Genomic DNA, 19,171 nt, shown 5'->3' with positions numbered 1-19,171 from the left:
ACTTACCCCTTTGATGTGTGAGGTTCTGATGCCGTCACTGACAGCATCAGAACGAGGCTCCCATTGGAGCCTATGAAAGTGCGCTGTTGTGAATGTAATGCTTCTGTGCAATGCAAACGCAAGGTCGTGTTCGCATTGCACCTAATTTGTAATTACAGAGCACATTAGCGTACACTAGTATTACACAGAGGAATGCAAATATAGCTTCAGCGAAATCAATATATTGTGCTCCGTTTATAATCTGGCCCTTAAATGGGTTACACACATAGTAGAAGTATCGCTCAGGATGTGCTAAGAACTGCTTGTACTGAGCAGAAACTGCTGCTGATCCAATCAGCAGCGCTATTTGCACAACCCAGCTTTGTAACTAGCGCTACTGACTGGATGTACTACAGTATATTTATAGTTGTGCATAATATTACAGTTCTGTAACAGTTTATAGTTGATGCATATTTCTGCATGTGTTGTGTCCTGTAAATCCCCTACTTTGATCAAACATATCTATGTGTCCCTTCCTATTCCCTGTGTCCTGACAGGTGTTGACCGGTTTTACCAAGACATAGAAGAGATGATTGGCTACCAGCCCTGCTCCTGGTGGAAACTTTGCTGGGCTTATTTCACTCCATTTGTTTGCTTGGTGAGGACACTGATACCTTATTAATATAATAATCAGGAAAGATTAATTTGCTAGAACATGTCATTTTAACCCTACAATGTTGTATGTTTAACCTTCAAAAAGGGGTTAAACACACAGTAGAAATACAGCTTGGGACCAGCAGAGCACTGCTGGTCACAAGATGGAACTGCCACTAATCAGCAGCGCTAGTTGGACATCTGAGTCATGTGACTAGCACTTCTGATTGGATCACAACAGTAGTGTAGTGTCAATAGTGAATAAGAGCACATCATTTCTCAACTATTATGACACTTAAATATTTTTAATTAATAATATTGTACAGTATGTAAGAGTAAGGGTAACCAGATGTCCTTCTTTATTAACAGAATTGTCCCTTTCAAGGGCTGGTTCACTTGTCACCAGCAAATCGAAAAGGGATGCAAAAAGTCCATAATATATACGCTACTGTACAAATTTTAGGCATATATAAAAAATAATGCTGTAAAGTAAGAATGCTTTCAAGTATAGAAATGTTAATAGTTTATTTTTATCAGTTAACAAAATGCAAAATGAGTGAGCAGAAGAAAAATCTTAATCGAAACTAAAAAATAGTTGGTGTAACCATCCTTTGTCTTTAAAACACCATCAATTCTTCTTGGTACACTTGCAAACATTTTTTAGGCAGCTTCAGTTCCTTCTATCTCTTTAATCCCAGATGGACTTAATGATGTTGAGATCAGCGCTCTTTGGGAGCTATACTATCCCTTTTAGGACTCTTTTTTTTCTTCTTTATACTGAAGATAGTTCTTAATGATTTTGGCTGTATGTTTGGGGTCGATGTCATGCTGCAGAATATATTTGGGGCCAATCAGATGCCTCCCTGATGGTGTTTCATGATGGATAAGTATCTGCCTGTACTTCTCAACAATGAGGAGACCATTAATTCTCACAAAATCCCCAACTCCAGTTGTAGGCTTAACTATTGCAAGGAGCCTCCACCATGCTTCACTATTGCCTGCAGACATTCATTCTTGTACCACTTTATAAACCTTCTGCGAACAAACTGCCTTCTGCTACAGCCAAATTTTAATAATTTTTTCTGCACCCCAGTTTGTGTTTTTTCATGCATAGTTGGGTTGCTTGGTCTTGTATCCAAGTTAGAGGTATGCAAGTCTTCCATGAAGACCACTTATAACTAGATTTCTCCAGACAGTAGATGGGAGTACCAGGGTCCCACTGGTTTCTGCATATTTTGAGCTGATGGTATTACTAGACATCTTTTGATTGCAAAGGGAAGCAAGCATGATGTGTCTTTCATCTTGGGCAGAAAGTTTCCTTGGCTGACCATTGTGTCTACAGTCCTCAATGTTTCTGTTCCTTTGTACTTTGTCAGAAAGCTTGGACAGCACATCTGAAAACCCCTGTCGGCCTTGGAATTTCTGCTTGGTAGAGACCTTGCTGATGCAGTATAACTACCTTGTGTCTTGTTGCTGTTCTCTGTCTTGCCATTTATGACTTTTGACATTAAACTTCTTGAAACGTCTTCAGCAACCTCCCCTTGTTAGCAGACTTTGGCTGTTCCTCACTCAGCTTTATTCCTCCTACACAGCTCTTTGTTTCATTTTGTGATTGAGTTTCAACCTACATATTAAATTGATGATTATAAGCACCTGTTTGGTATAATTGCATCTAATTGCACCTAACTATATGCCAACAAAATCCCTCAATATGCGCAAGCGTACCTAGAAGAACTTATTTTTTTTTTTAATGCAAAGGGTTATCAGACCAAATATTGATTTGTTTTAGATTTTTCTTCAGTTCATTCACTTTGCATTTTGTTAATTGAAAAAAACAAAATAAACTATTAACATTCTTACTTTAAAGCATTTTTGACACATGCCTATTCTTTGATTAGCTAATCAAAACGAACATCATTTTCATCAAAATATTGTCTCACTCAAGCTGCTTCTAACAAAAAAAGTTAGAGCCTTGGAACACAAAAGCTACAAATAAGAGACAAGCTAAATACAATACCTCATTAAATGGAGAGGTTCTTGTATCATGCTCGGATGAGCATGGTTTGTGCTTTGGTGCCCGGTAGAAGAAGTGACTGAAAACTGGTTGCCAATTTCACTAAAAGGTACAGAGGTAATGCTGCCTTTAGTTTTTTCTTACCATCATAGGCATGACAACAAACACAGACTAGGCAAGTTTATTGTACTGAAATCTGTAGAGCCGAATACTGGACACAGGAGTTGGATTCTGTGGAGCTGTACACAGGACTTGGATTCTGTGGAGCTGTACACAGGGCTCTATGATGGAATCTGCAAAGCTGTACACTGGAAACAGGACTTGGAATCTGCAAAGCTTTGCGATGGACACAAGACTTGGAATCTGCAGAGCTGAGCAGAGGAGACACAGGACTTGGAATCTGCAGAGCGGAGCACATGAGACACAGGACTTGGAATCTGCAGAGCTGAGCACAGGAGACACAACTTGGAATCTGCACAGCGAAGAACAGGAGACACATGACTTGGAATCTGCAGAATGGAGCACAGACGACACAGGACTTGGAATCTGCAGAGCTTAGCACAGAAGACACAGGACTTGAAATCTGCAGAACTGAGCACAGGAGACACTGGACTTGGAATCTGCAGAGCTGAGCACAGGAGACACATGACTTGGAATCTGCAGAGCTGAGCACATGAGACACATGACTTGGACTCTGCAAATCTGAGCACAGGAGACACACAACTTGGAATCTAAGGCGCTGAGCACAGGAGGTAAATTACTTTGAATCTATAAAGCTGAGCAAAGGAGACACAGGACTTCAAATCTGCAGAACTGAGCACAAAGACTGAAGGAACGTCCAGGCCAGGGGCTTAGGACTGAATATAGGACAGGCCGAGGTCAGGTACCACACTGGTAGACCAAATCCGCAGACCAAATCCAATATGAATAACAAGAGTGAATTCAAAGACAAGCCAGGGGTCAGGATACCAGGAATCAGACTGATTAAAAGAAAACAATGGTCAATACAGCATATTGCAGGATACAGGCTAGATGTACAAACACAGGGTGGACCACAATGTCAGGGCAGAGATTGGTCTGAAAGCCAGCCTCAAATAGTGTTATGGTTATTTAGATAACTGCCTGCAGCTGGCAGGAAGGTGGAGCCAGAGAGTGAGCCCATGCAGGCATTTGCCCTCCAGTGAGTGAGCCAAAGCCCTCCAGTTGCTCATAGGGGAAAGCAACAAATAGCAGAACAAGGAGATCCAGGATCAATCTTGGACATGGACATGACAGTGCCCTTCTCCAAAGATTCCCTCTGGGCAGCTTTTGCCTTTTCAAAGATTTGAACATCGTGTTTTCTGACTATAGTACCAGCTGAAGATTTAGTACAAGCAGCTGGAATGGACTCCATAGATTTAGTACAGGAGCAGCTAGCGAGGAGGAGATAATGCCAAGCACAGCAGGCTGGAGACCAGAAACAGGGATTTCATGATCCTGGGATGACTGGTGAGACATTCTTGGTTCCTCCGCAGTAATCCGAATACACGTATCTATTAGGGTGAGACCATTCAGCTTTAGGACTTCCTAAAGCGAGTTTGAATCTTTAAATGTCACCAAACAAATACCTGAAAAAAAGTCAGTGACTTTGTCACAGAGAAACTGAATATCACTAACATTTAAGTGCTGGAACAGGTAACAATCTTCCTATGGATCATAGCAATGGGAAGATTGTCCAGATGGGCTATGTATTGAGATGTAGGCTGCTGAACTGCAGATACAGAAGATTCCTTTTTTTGGGTTGTTCAGAAGAAGAACATAAAATAGAGGGCTCAGGTGTTACAGGTTCAGTCAAACCCTGGCAGGGCTGCAGATGCATTGCACTTAAGCAGATCTCTATAAATGACACAACATAAGGGGCTATTGTAGGTGACTTAGGAGGTCTAATAGGACAGGAGATTCTGTGACCAGATGCCCTGCAGTAAAAACAAAGATTTTGCATTCTGTTACGTGCTATCTCCATGGCTGAAAGTGGTGATCACAGAGTTTGTTGCAGGGTTTTCACAGGTTCTGACCTAGGAACTAAGGTCACAGTAGAACCTGGCAAAGGAGAAGCTTAGTCTCTGAAGTTAAGGTGTATTCAGTTCCAGACTTTTGTCTAAAACATTTTTGCAGAAAATCCTTATGGTCATCCAGGATTGCCTGGATACCTGCTGACAAGTGCCCAGAATAAGTTAGCATTTTATCTGGGAGTCCAGTAAAATGCGGATGCAGTTGCTGAATCTGTTGTGTGATCATAGACACCAGGTCAATAAATGTATTCAACAGCCTGATCACTTTTGAGAGCTCTTTTGGCGGCCCTGAGATTCTGTCATGCTTGGGTGAGCATGGTTTGGGATTTGGAACCCGGTAGAAGAGGTGACTGCTTGGACACTGGGGTGCCTATTTATGAAAGGCCTGTCGGACATGATCCGACATTGCGGATCATGTCCAACAGACCTCGCTGAATGCGGAGAGCAATACGCTCTCCGCATTCAGCATTGCACCAGCAGCTCTTGTGAACTGCTTGTGCAACGCCACCCCCTGCAGATTTGCGACCAATCAGCTGCTAGCAGAGGGGTGTCAATCAACCCGATCATATTTGATTGTGTTGAATTGCGGAGATCTCTTTCCGCCTCCTCAGAGCAGGCGGACAGGTTATGGAGCAGCGGTCTTTAGACCGCTGCCTCATAACTGGTGTTTCTGGCAAGCCTGAAGGCTCGCCAGAAACACGGGGCTTCAAGCTCCATATGGAGCTTGATAGATATGCCCCTGGTTGTCAATGTCACTAAAAGATACAGAGGTAATGCTCCCTTTAGTGTTATTTCCCTTCTTCAGTATGACAAGAGACACAGACTAGGCAAGTTTATTGTACTGGAATCTGTAGAGCTGAATACTGGAGACAGGAATTGGATTCTGTGAAGCTGTACACAGGGCTGTACACTGTACACAGGACTTGTAATCTGTAAAGCTGCACACATGACTTGTAATCTGTGAAGCTGTACACTGAACTTGTAATCTGTAAAGCTGCACACATGACTTGGAATCTGTGAAGCAGTTGAGGGCTTGTGCAGTTTGCACTTTCAGGAAGTAAAGTTAGGATAATTAGCTTGGGATACATTTCTATTAACTACTTGCCAAACTTTTACATGAGACTAGAACGTTCAGGGCTAGATTTTAAGTGACACGCTAAAGTTAGCGGGTGTGATATTGAAATATCACACCCGCCCTAACTTGCGTGTGTATTGCAAGTTGAAAGTATACATGCACGCAAATTTGTGCTCATTGGGCTAGCGTGACTGAAGACCTTACGTAAAGAGGTAGGGCTAAAAGTGACTGCTACAAGTACACTTATACCCATAAATAAACTATTAACCCCTAAACCATTTATTTAGGTACTTTGCGATGTGGGGGGCGGTGGATTATGGGTTATTAGGCTAGGGGCTTATGGTAGGGTGTTAGTTTTATTTCTTCATTGACTTCTATGGGGAAGGCGAAAATGCAAGGTCATTTGAGCGAGTAGGGTTTTTTTCAAAAAAAATTTCTCCATCGAGAAGCGCAAATGGCCTAATGCTAGCGAAAAAAAGCCCTATCTGTTAAAAATAATTAATTTAAATATTACAAATATTTTTATATAAAAATGTTAAAAGGTATATGGTATATGACAAGGTATTTGAATGCAAAGGGCTATAATGTGTATATACATGTCTAAATATGTGTATGGGTGTGTGTATACATGTGTATGTGTTTATATATGTATTTATACCCATGCATACATACAAAAACAAAAAAACAAAATATATATATATATAAATATATATATATATATATATATATATATATACTGTATATATATATATATATATATATATATATATACACACTCACCGGCCACTTTATTAGGTACACCTTGCTAGTACCGTTTGGAACCCCTTTTGCCTTCAGAACTGCCTTAATTCTTCGTGACATAGATTCAACAAGGTGTTGGACACATTCCTCAGACATTTTGGTCCATATTGACATGATAGCATCATGCAGTTGCTGCAGATTTGTCGGCTGCACATCCATGATGCGAATCTCCCGTTCCACCACATCCCAAAGGTGCTCTATTGGATTGAGATCTGGTGACTGTGGAGGCCATTGGAGTACGGTGAACTCATTGTCATGTTAGTAAACCAGTTTGAGATGATTTGAGCTTTGTGACATGGTTCATTATCCAGCTGGAATTAGCCATCAGAAGATGGGTACACTGTAGTCATAAAGGGATGGACATGGTTAGCAACAATATTCAGGTAGGCCGTGGCATTTAAACGATGCTCAATTGGTACTAAGGGACCCAAAGTGTGCCAAGAAAATATCCCCCACACCATTAAACCATCACCACAAGCCTGAACCGTTGATACAAGGCAGGATGGATCCATGCTTTCATGTTGTTCACGCCAAATTCTGACCCTACCATCTGAATGTTGCAGCTGAAATCGAGACTCATCAAACCAGGCAACGTTTTTCCAATCTTATATTGTACAATTTTGTTGAGCCTGTGTGAATTGTAGCCCCAGTTTCCTGTTCTTAGCTGACAGGAGTGGCACCCGGTGTGGTCTTCTGCTGCTGTAGCCCATCTGCTTCACGGATCGACGTGTTGTGCATTCAGAGATGTTATTCTGCATAACCTGGTTGTAACACGTGGTTATTTGAGCTAATGTTGCCATTCTATAATCTCAAACCAGTCTGCCCATTCTCCTCTGACATCAACAAGGCATTTTTGTCCACACAACTGCCGCTCACTGGATATTTTCTTTTTTTCAGAAACCCTAGAGATGGTTTTGTGTAAAAATCTCAGTAGATCAGAAGTTTTTGAAATATTTAGACCAGCCCGTCTGGCACCAACATTCAGGATGGATCCATGCTTTCATGTTGTTTACTCCAAATTCTGACCCTACCATCTGAATGTCGCAGCTGAAATCGAGACTCATCAAACCAGGCAACGTTTTTCCAATCTTATATTGTACAATTTTGGTGAGCCTGTGTGAATTGTAGCCCCAGTTTCCTGTTCTTAGCTGACAGGAGTGGCACCCGGTGTGGTCTTCTGCTGCTGTAGCCCATCTGCTTCAAGGATCGACGTGTTGTGCATTCAGAGATGGTATTCTGCATAATTTGGTTGTAACGAGTGGTTATTTGAGCTAATGTTGCCATTCTATCATCTCAAACCAGTCTGCCCATTCTCCTCTGACCTCTGACATCAACAAGGCATTTTTGTCCACACAACTGTCACTCACTGGATATTTTCTTTTTTTCAGAAAACCTAGAGATGGTTTTGTGTGAAAATCTCAGTAGATCAGCAGTTTTTGAAATATTTAGACCAGCCCGTCTGGCAACAACATTCCACGAACATGCCACGTTCAAAGTCATTTAAATCCCCTTTCTTCCCCATTCTGGTGCTCAGTCTAGAGTCTAGTTGCATAAATGCATTGAGTTGCTGCCATTTGATTGGCTGATTTGCAATTTGTGTTACCAAGCAATTAAACAGGTGTACCTAATATAGTGGCCGGTGAGTGTGTATATATATATATATATATATATACTGTATATATATACTTTGGAGCCCTTTCCACTGAAATACCTAAAAATATGAAAAAAACATTTTTATTAAATATTAATAATATTTGTGTTTTACATGTACATATTTTACATTCCAATGTCATTCACATAGGAGAAAATGTTCTTTTTATTTCTAAATATGTATTTCTAGATATATCTGTATATAATGTATATACTGTATTCATAAAGCTATATAGGTATATTTATATAATTTACAAAAAAAAATAATCATATATTTATATATATGTATGTATGTGTGTATATATATATATATATATATATATATATATATATATATATATAAATATTTAAAGTGCTCCATTAAAGTGTATAGGGAGAAGTTAATGTAGTTGCGATATCCGAAGTCCTGAAGTTAGCGAGTGTTGGGTTTTGCTTGCGAGCAAACCATTCCATTTTAACTTGTAATACGCATGCTATATTGCATGCGTTAAAAGATTACTTCTGCTCTTGTTTGCAAGTAAGCAAAAGCGCTAAATATCTCCCGACTTGTAATCTGGCTCTCAGTCTTAATGGAATAGACTTGAGAGTGCTTTAAGGTGCTTTAATTTTTGTTTGCTTCATGATCTGACATCTGCTCTAGAACTATACGTTGAATAGATCTGGCTTAAAGGGACATACAATTGTAATATAAAAATTTAATTATGGGTATAATTTCATCATTTATTAACCCGCTTTTCATGTAATTTAAGTTTGAAGCTTGTGAGATTTCCAATTCGTGAGATTTCCAAATCTGAGAATTCCAATTCTAAAATATTCTTCTATCGTTGGAACAAATAAAATAATGGAGATTAATGTCCTTTTAAAATTGTCCTGTTAATTGTGTTTTTTTTTTACATGACTGACCAAGTAAAGCACTTGATAATCTTTTTGTTGCTTTTCTCTTTCTATAACTCTTCTTGCAGGGTGTTTTCATTTTTAGTGCGGTGGAGATGACGCCGCTCACCCTTGGGCGTTACGTTTATCCTGCATGGGGTCAGGGCATTGGCTGGCTAATGGCTCTCTCCTCTATGGTACTTATACCTGGCTACATGTTGTATCTGTTTCTCACTTCTTCAGGGACTGTGAACCAGGTAAGATATTGAATGTAGACTACCACCCTTAAAGGGACACTAAAGTAAAAATAAACTTTCATGATTCGGAAAGATCACACCATTTTAATTAACTTTCCAATTTACTTCCATTATCACATTTTTTTTATATTCACACTTTCTGAGACACCAGCTCCTACTGAGCATGTGCACAAGCTCATAGGGTATATGTATACAAGTCTGTGGTTTGCTGATGGCTGTCTCATGATACAGGGGGCCTACAAACGGGGAAAATAAATTTGTCAGAAAAAAAAATCTACTGTTTATTTCAAATTCATGGCAAATGCTATTGCATTGTCTTTTTATTATGCACATTTTATTTATGTGAATCTACTGTATTTAGTGGTCCTTTAAAAGTTAAAAAAAATCCCCATAAAAGTTAAATTATACATATTAAGAACAATAAAAACTGCAATGTACTTCCATTACTTATTTTGCCTGCTTTTCCTGTAATTAAAATATTAGTTTTTCCACTGCCTCCCTGGCAGGCTGATGGTAATTATGTAAAATTTAGAACCCCAATAGTCTTACATGCTGTGAAGTGATTGCTCAATATGTAAAGGTGCTCATTTATATTTGTTCCTAATTGGCCACAGCAAAAGAGATACAATAAACCACATTCAACAAGCTATTCAAGTGGTCACTGTAATAAAAAACAATGCTTTACAAAATTACTATGGGCCAGATTACAAGTGACGCACTATTTATTTATTTCGCTCAAGCATTACCTGCACTCAAATTAAAAAAATAGCACAGCCAGATTATTGGGCATATTACAAGTTGAAAGTAAAAAGTTAGCGCAACAGCAAAAGACTCAGGCACATTAACCTCAGGACTACAGAAATTGCAACTCCAATAACTCCTCCCCATAAACTTCTATGGGGCATGCTAAAAAAGTCTTATTAGTTATCGCTTGCATACTTACCCAATATTGCGCTAGATCAACTACGCTAAACCCAGAGGTGCATTAGGAATACTTTACACTCCTATGTTCTATAATTATATTAGATTATTTATTTTTCTAAATATACACACACACATTTTTCATAAGTGAAGAACATAGGAATTTAAAGTATCTGTATTGAAAACACATTAACCCCTTAAGGACCCGGCACTTTAGACAAAAACTTCCCCAAAAGACCAGAGCATTTTTAGCATTTTTGCCATCACTACATTTAAACAGAAAGAGCCTTTTTTATATTATTTACCTATCAAAACTATATATTTTTTTTAGTAGACAACCCAAAATATTGATTTAGGCTCATTTTGGTATATTTCATGGCACCATTTCACTGCCAAATGCGATCAAATAAAAAAATAGTTTTTCACAATTTTAGGTTTCTCACTGAAATGATTTACAAACAGCTTGTGAAATCATGGCACAAATGGTTGTAAATGCTTCTCTAGGATCCCCTTTGTTCATAAATAGTAGACATATATGGCTTTGGCATTGCTTTAAGGTAATTAGAAGGCCGCTAAATGCCGCTGCGCACCACACTAATATTATGCCCAGCAGTGAAGGGGTTAATTAGGTACCTTGTAGGGTTAATTTTAGCTTTAGTGTAGAGATCAGCCTCCCACCTTACACAAACCACCACCTGATCCCTCCCAAACAGCTCTCTTCCCTCCCCCACCCCCCAAAGGTCACCCCCATCTTAAGTACTAGCAAAAAGTCTGCCAGTAGGAAAATAAAAGTTTGTTTTTTATTTTACTTTTTTTTTTATATTTTCTGCAGGGTAGTGTCCCCCCTTACCTCCTTGATCCCCCCCAAACAGCTCTCTAACCCTCCCCCCTCTACCTATTAGTGGCCATCTTAGGTACTGGCAGCTGTCAAAATAATACTCCTTTTTTTTTAGTGTAGTTGCCCCCCCCCTCAATACCCAAACCCCCTCCCAGATCCCTTTTTTCCCAAATTGCCACACATATGATCCCCATTGCCAATCCTCCCCCTCAATCACGCAGCTCAATTATTATTATTTTATTCCCAAGTAGCGTGGCCGAGCGGTCCCGCCCACTCCCTCCCCCCTTCCGCCTCCTCCAGCGATGGGCCAACCACCTCCCTTCTTATGCTCCCACCCACCAACGATCGGTCCCACCGCTGTCCGATGGAGAGAGGGCCACAGAGTGGCCCTCTCTGCTTTGGTAACTCTGCAACTCTATTTCTGCAGTGCCCCACTCCTGGGGCATGCAGAAATAGCGCAATCTCACAATTTTGAGTGAGATGTCGACAGAGAGAAATCCAGGACTGCAGTGACGTACAGGGTACGGTGCTGGTTGTTAAGGGGTTAAACATGTTAAAGATTGAGTAAAAATGATACTGCATGGTTTAAGGTATTAGACTGGGAAGGGCTCAAAAGTGCACATATATGTGTAATTGTGTGTTTATATGTGTATATATGTATGAATGATGTGTATATGTGTTTATATGTCTATATATGTATGCATGTGTGCACATGCATATTTACACATATAAACATATAAATTCACATATACTGTATATCCATATTTCACATATTTACACACACACACACACACACACACATATTTATATATATATTTATATACACATACATATTTAAATATATGTTACATTGGAGTCCTTTCCAGTCAAACACTTTGATATATATCATATCCCTTTTAAAACCTTTTTTTATCAATATTAACATCATATTTTTTATTCAAAAACATACATATGAGTGTAATACTTTATTTTAATATGGGTTTTTTTTTTACCCTCACACTTTACTTCAGGTCTCAAGTCGCACTAAATATTCAAACGCAGTTTCAGGCTATTGCTCTAGCTGCAGCACAACCTATAACTTTTAACGATAGATCATTGAAAGTATAGGGTGTGATGAGAGCAGGATGTGATGTCACTAGTTTGGGGGCGGGGCTTAGGTCCGTTGTCTGTGTCGCAGTTAGTTTAGTACGATCAACCTGACTAGATGTGTATTGCTATGCTCTGCAATAAAATAGAGTTGTACCATCATTGCTGTGTCCTGCATATGTCCTGCATCTCATGACATAGGGTACACTAGCGTGATGTCGGCTACGCTAACCTTTCTCTGGTAAATGGGATTTTCCATGGACTTGTATTATTAGGCTGCTTGCTAATGTTAAAGTTGTCCAGCGATATTGTTTATTAGGATAGCACGCCACTTGTAATCTAGCCCTATATTAGCAGAAATTATAGTTTTAAAGGGATGTGAAATCCAATTTTTTCTTTTATGATTCAGATAGAACTTACAATTTTAAACAACTTTCCAGTTTACAATGCACTACTGGGAGCTAGCAGAAAATCAATGACAAGAGGCATATGTGTGCAGTCACCAATTAGCAGCTAGCTCCAGGCTCCTGATCCTATGTAGGTATACTTTTCAACAAAGGATACCAAGAGAATGAAGCAAATGAGATACTAGAAGAAAATTGGAAAATTGTATGCTCTATCTGAATCATGGAAAACATGTTGGGTTTCATATCCCTTTAATTGCTTTTAAAATATTGATACTGATTTCAGATATTTTCAATGCAGGAATTTATTTCTTAAAGTGGCTTTAATGTGCTTATTAAAGGGATTGGAAAGTCAAAATTACACTTGCATGATTCAGATAGAGCATGTCATTTTAAGACACTTTTAAATTCACTTCTATTTTCAAATGTGCTTCGTTCTCTAAGTATCCCTTGTTAAAAAATGAATACGCACATATCCTACACTAATATAATTAAATTGGAAAGTTGTTTAAAATTGTATGTTCTATCTGAATCATAAAAGAAAAATTTGGAGTTTACTATCCCTTTAAGTACTTATTGAAATGATTCCTCAATGACTACGGCACCGTAATAGCTATAGTCATCTTTGTTCAAAACATTAAATTTTGTTGATTGCTAACAAGGGATAATAAATAATATTGTGTTTTACTTTTGTTTATATTATAATTTTAAGAACATTTTATATTTCTTTATAGTTTATGTCACAATTTTAAATAGTGATGTTTCTTGTTGTAGCGTTTCCGTGACATGACACAGCCTAAAATGGAAAAAATAATGCAGAAGAATGGATTACGTCCTCGTTTAAGTTTGGATAGTGGAACAAGAGAAACCCAGGGAGTGTGATCTTCTGCCTCTAACCTAAGATATTTCATTACTGTCCCTTAAAAATTAGGCTTCTCCCCCTCATTCACCTGGTATTACCTTCTAACCTCACTCCACATTCACTGTAGCTCTATTAGTAATAAACTACCTGGATACATTACCAAAAAATAACCATGTACGCCAACCCACCCCGAGTGCCTTATTGCTCAAACTGCAATTGACAATGTGACAGAGTTTAATTTTACAATACAAAGAAATTAAATAAATATATTATTTTAATTTCCAATTCTCTGTTGTATGTTTATCTTTTGTCATTTATCTTGTGTTTAAACTCTTTTGTACTGAGTCTGACAATGTACTTATTTCATGGATGTTAACTGGATATTATTATTAATAATAAGTTTAAAAAAAGCATGACTGTCAGCAAGCTGAAAAATGAACATTTAAAGATCATTCAATTTAAAATGGAATTCCCTATAAAGGGCTAGAGCGCATCCAAAACCACTGGGTGCATCATGCGCAAATAATAATGCACAATCTGGTATTACTAGTCGATGGTTAAAATTTTTTAAACAAAGCATCCTAATTTGTCAAAAACTTTTTAGCAAGCTCTATACTTTTGATGGATAGCGCAGGGAGCGATATTAGCGCACTGTTTGCACTCATATTACACCTCTCTGACGAAGTGTGGCTAATGCGTAATTGGTGTTGCTCTCTATGTTGGACACATTCTACAAGGCAACTGTATTTGTTTGCTTTCTACTGAATAAAAACAAAATTTATGCTTACATGATAAATTATTTTCTTTCCTGGCATGGAGAGTCCACAAATCCATTCTAATTACAAGTGGGAATTCAACTCCTGGCCACAAGGAGGAGGCAAAATCTTTACGTATCCCCCCCACTTCCCATAATCCCCAGTCATTCAGCCAAGGGAATATGTTAAGAGAATAGGATACCAAGGGTATAGAGGTGCCTGAAGTTTTAGAAAAAAAATCAAACAATAAGCTGCCTTGAATAAAGACTAGGGCGGGTCGTGGACTCTCCATGCCAAGAAAGAAAATAATTTATCAGGTAAGCATAAATTTTGTTTTCTTTCCAATGGCATGGAGAGTCCACAACTCCATTCTAATTACTAGTGGGAACCAATACCCAAGCTAGAGGACACAAAATGGAAAGGGAGGGAGAAACAAGACAGGCGGACCTAAACTAAGGGCACCACCACTTTAAGAACCTTTCTTTCTCCCAAAGGAAGCCTCAGCTGAAGCAAAAACATTGAATTTGTAAAATTTAGAAAATGTATGTAATGAGGACCAAGTGGCCGCCTTGCAAATTTGCTCCACAGAAGCCTAGTTTTTAAAGGCCCAGGAAGAAGAAACAGTCCGAGTTGAATGAGCCGTGATTCTCTCAGGAGGATGTTGTCCAGCTGTCTCATAAGCCAACCGAATGACACTCCTCAACCAAAAGGAAAGAGTAGTTGTCGTGGCCTTCTGTCCCTAACATTTGCCAGCAAATATCAAAAAAAGGGCAGAGGATTGACGAAAATCCTTAGTAGCCTGGAGATAGAATTTTAGAGAATGAACTACATCTAGGTTGTGTAACAGACATTCTTTTTGAGTAGAAGGATTTGGACAGAAGAAAGGAACGACAATTTCCTGATTGACATTGCAATCCGAAATCACCTTAGGAAGCAATCCCAATTTGGTACGAAAGACCGCCTTATCAGCATGGAAAATAAGAAAAGGTTGTTCACACTGGAGAGCTGAAAGCTCAAACTCTACGAGCATAAGAAATATCTAGTAAACAAAACTTTCAATAACTTAATATCAACAGAATGCATAGGCTCAAATGGAGTCTTCTGCAGAACCTGAAAAACAAGATTAAGACTCCAAGGAGGAGCAACAGGTTTAAACACAGGCCTGATTCTGACCAGGGCCTGAACAAAGGATTGAACATCTGGTAAGTCGGCCAAACGCTTATGCAACAGAACAGAAAGGGCAAAAATCTGACCCTTCAGAGAACTGACTGAAAAACCCTTCTCCATACTCTCCTGGAAAAAAGACAGAATACGGGGAACTCTCACTTTACGCCAAGGGAAACCCCGATATTTGCACCAGTAAAGATATGTGTGCCAAACCTTATGGTATATTTTGCGATTTACCGGCTTACGAACCTGAATCAAGGTATCAATAACCTTTTATGAAAAACCTTGTCTTGCTAAGACTGTGTTCAATCTCCACGCAGTCATCTTCAGAGAATCTAGATTTGGATGAAGAAAAGGACCCTGAAGTAGAAGGTCCTTCCTCATCGGTAACTTCCACAGAGGAGAGGACGACATCTTCACCAGGTCCGCAAATCAAATTCTGCGAGGCCAAGCTGGAGCAAATAGAATCACTGAAGCCTGCTCTTGCTTGATATGGGATATCACCCGAGGAAGGTGGGCACACGGAGGAAATAGGTAAATCAGACTGAAGTCCCATGGAACCGCTAGAGCATCCACCAAAACTGCTTGTGGGTTCCTTGATCTGTGTTACGTTCTCTGTGTAGTCAGGATTAGGACATTCAGTTGTGTGCTGTTACCTTGTGTCTGATGTCTCTTGCACATATCATGAAGACTCTGCAGCAGGAACTTTAGATAACTTTTATTCAGCTACAACCACATGGCTTATTCACTAGCAGATTCATCAGTAAAACTAAAATGGCTTCTGATGATGTCACAGAGACCCAGACACACTCAGAGGGTGTGGTGAGCTGAGCTTAAAGCTGCAGCACTTCTAACATATAATAATGAGACAAGGTTAGTGCAAAGATACAGTAAAAGCTGCAGTAATCTTAACATCCCCTTTTTTCTAAAAAAAAAATAATTAAAAAAATAAAGAACAGACAGTGGATAATATTGTAACATACAACAAGTAGCTAAACCATACACTTGAACTTAGAACAGTTTATCTCTATAGTCTATGTGCACAAGACCTAGGTCGCAGCCTAGATTTTAGTCACAGTTATGTTTTCTGCGATAAGTTCGCCTTCGGATTAGGTCATTCCTTGCTGAATAATCTCTCACTGAATCCAAACATTGCCATCTAGAAGGTGGCCTTCTGTTTCTAGAGGGCGTAGAGTATTTGGTTCAGGAGAAATAGTCTGTGGAGGAGTACCCAACAGTTGTTGATCACCTGTGATATTTTGTTATTGGACATAATTATTCTGAGGTTGATCTGTTTCAGTTGTGTTCATTGCATTTTCATCCTCAGAAGACTCAGGTGGGCACCACACTCCATGCCAGATATCCTCACCATCTGAATCATTGGATATTTGTGTAGCTGGTTGAGATCTATGTCTCATTTATTCTACATTGCGGGAAACTGCACCACCAGCTTGTAGTTGAACTTTAAACATTCTGTTGCCCATGCCTTGTATTATGACAGCTGGAATCCATTTATTTGGGCCACGGTAGTTTCTAACCCATACTCTGTCACGAAGAACAAATTCTGAAACGCTAGAAGTGTTCAACTCTTGTTTGGAATGTTCTGGTCTAACTTTATCCAGTGGAGTTCTCAGGCATCTGACATTGCAGGTGATAGCCCAGTAGTGGCATGGGGTGTGTTTCGATAGTTAAACAAAAAGTTAGAAAGGGAGTTTGGATTAAATTTTGATTTGTGAGAGACAGCTAAGTGGTGTTTTAAAGTTTGTACAAATCTTTCAGCCTGTCCATTAGAGGCTGGAAAATATGGAGCTGTCTTACAGTGTTTGATGTTATTTGTATCTAGAAAGGTTTCAAATTCATGTGATATAAACTGTGGACCATTGTCTGAGACTAAAGTTTGTGGCAGTCCAAATCTTGCAAACATACTGGAAAGAACGACAATGGTTTGTTGTGTTGTAGTACTTGACATTTGAACTACTTCTGGCCACTTGGAATGAGCATCCACAGCCACCAAATACATTCGTCCATCCACTGGCCCTGCAAAATCAACACGGATTCTTGTCCAAGGTTCATTTGGCCATGGCCAAGTTTTTGAGGTGTCCCTGCTGGGATTCCGCTGTGTCTGTGCACATGCATTGCCAGCAGCTACATAAGAAGCAATATCTGTATCCAATTTAGGCCACCAAAAATAATCTCGTGCTCTTTGCTTCATTTTTACTACACCCTGATGTGAGCTGTGTAGTAACTTTAATGCTAATGTTTGCAGTAAGTTCGGAATTATCACTCTTGACCCCCATAACAGACAACCTGAGTCATGCACAGTTTCCTTCTTCCTCGTAAAATATGGCTGAAGGTCAGAGTGAACTACTTTAGGCCACCCATGTTGAACAAAAGACTTAATTTCCTGTAAAGTAGAATCAGAGCATGTATAAGTAGCAATCACTTTGGAATTTAGATTTACAGGCTGTGGAGGGGCTTCTATGATTTTAGAAGATGCTGTCATGTGATGTACCATTGGTAATCTTGAAAACATATCCACATTCGTATGATCACTGTGGCATCGATATTTAATGGAGTAGTTGTAAGCGGCCAGCTGAAGTGCATAGCGCTGAAGTCGAGCAGCTGTTGTGTTGGAGATACCCTTCTGAGGGTGCAGAATGGACAAAAGTGGTTTATGATCTGTGATCAGAGTAAAAGGTCTGCGATATATATAAATGTGGAATTTCTTCACAGCCCAAATTATTGCTAAAGCTTCCCGATCAATCTGGGCATAATTTCTCTCAGATGGAGTTAAAGATCTGGACGCAAAAGACACAGGACGTTCAGAACCATCGGGCATAATGTGTGAAAGTACTGCGCCTAAACCATATGGTGAAGCATCACAGGCTAGTACCAAAGGCTTCTTAAGGTCATAGTGGACAAGGAGTCTTGATCCCCTGATTTCGTAGTCTTTCTAGTTCTGCTTCAATTTTAGGTTTAAGTGCAAATGGTACAACTCTTGGTTTACAAAATTTTGGAATAGCATTTTCTTTTAGGTGAAGCTGAATCTGCTTGTCTTTCACTAAACCTAGGTTCCCATCAAATACAGTCTTATATTTGTGCTTTAGTGAATTAATCCAAGAAGAATTTGAATTGCCACTTTGGTCCAGCAGTTTGTTAAGCGGTAACTGTTGTGGTAACTTTGGCATGCTCAATGCTTGGATCCAGGATCTACCAAACAAAGGTGGTCCTCCTTTAGGTAAAATGTAGAGGCGTAGCTTTTTAGTTATCCTATTAAATGTCACTGTAGGTGATACACACCCAATAGGTTTTATTATTTAATTTGAATATGTTTGCATGGTGACAGCTGTTGGAACAATTGGTTGCCTTAGTCCCAGGTGGTTCCAATCAGTAGCTGTGATAACAGAGACTGCTGCTCCTGTATAAACTTCCATAATGAGAGGTCTACCATCTATATTCACCTTTGCTTGCAGTTCTGGAATTTTATTTTCAAGGCTGTAGATCTGTAATGTGTATAATGGTTGTCTTCCTCTGAATCAGTGTGTGGTGTATCTACTTGCACATGAAAAGCTGCACGTGACTTGCTGCCTTTCTTACTTTTATCTCTGTCTAAGGAACTTCTGCACACTCTCTTTGTATGACCAATCTTCCCACACCCATAGCAGGTGCTGTTCCTAAACCTGCAGGCATTTGCTGTGTGATTTTTGTCACCACATCTGTAACAGGCTATCTGTGACCCTTGTCTAGCTGGATACTGTTTATTTAGGTGCATACTTGTATGAAA

General features: G+C 39.3%; 1 protein-coding gene across 1 annotated transcript in view; it reads left to right on the top strand.

The window, feature by feature from the left end:
- LOC128664878 (sodium- and chloride-dependent GABA transporter 1-like) overlaps nt 1-13,485 on the top strand; it is a 111,481-nt gene extending 97,996 nt beyond the window's left edge. The window contains exons 12-14 of the mRNA XM_053719674.1: nt 537-637; nt 9,187-9,354; nt 13,378-13,485. Of these exons, the coding sequence (XP_053575649.1) occupies nt 537-637; nt 9,187-9,354; nt 13,378-13,485 (377 nt within the window). The remainder of the gene's footprint in view (nt 1-536; nt 638-9,186; nt 9,355-13,377) is intronic.
- Nucleotides 13,486-19,171: the final 5,686 nt, after the last annotated feature.

Source organism: Bombina bombina, chromosome 6 (assembly GCF_027579735.1).
Source record: "Bombina bombina isolate aBomBom1 chromosome 6, aBomBom1.pri, whole genome shotgun sequence".
Classification (NCBI taxonomy): domain Eukaryota; kingdom Metazoa; phylum Chordata; class Amphibia; order Anura; family Bombinatoridae; genus Bombina; species Bombina bombina.
Note: the sequence above shows the minus strand (reverse complement) of the source record. Positions and strands in the feature narration are given on the sequence as shown.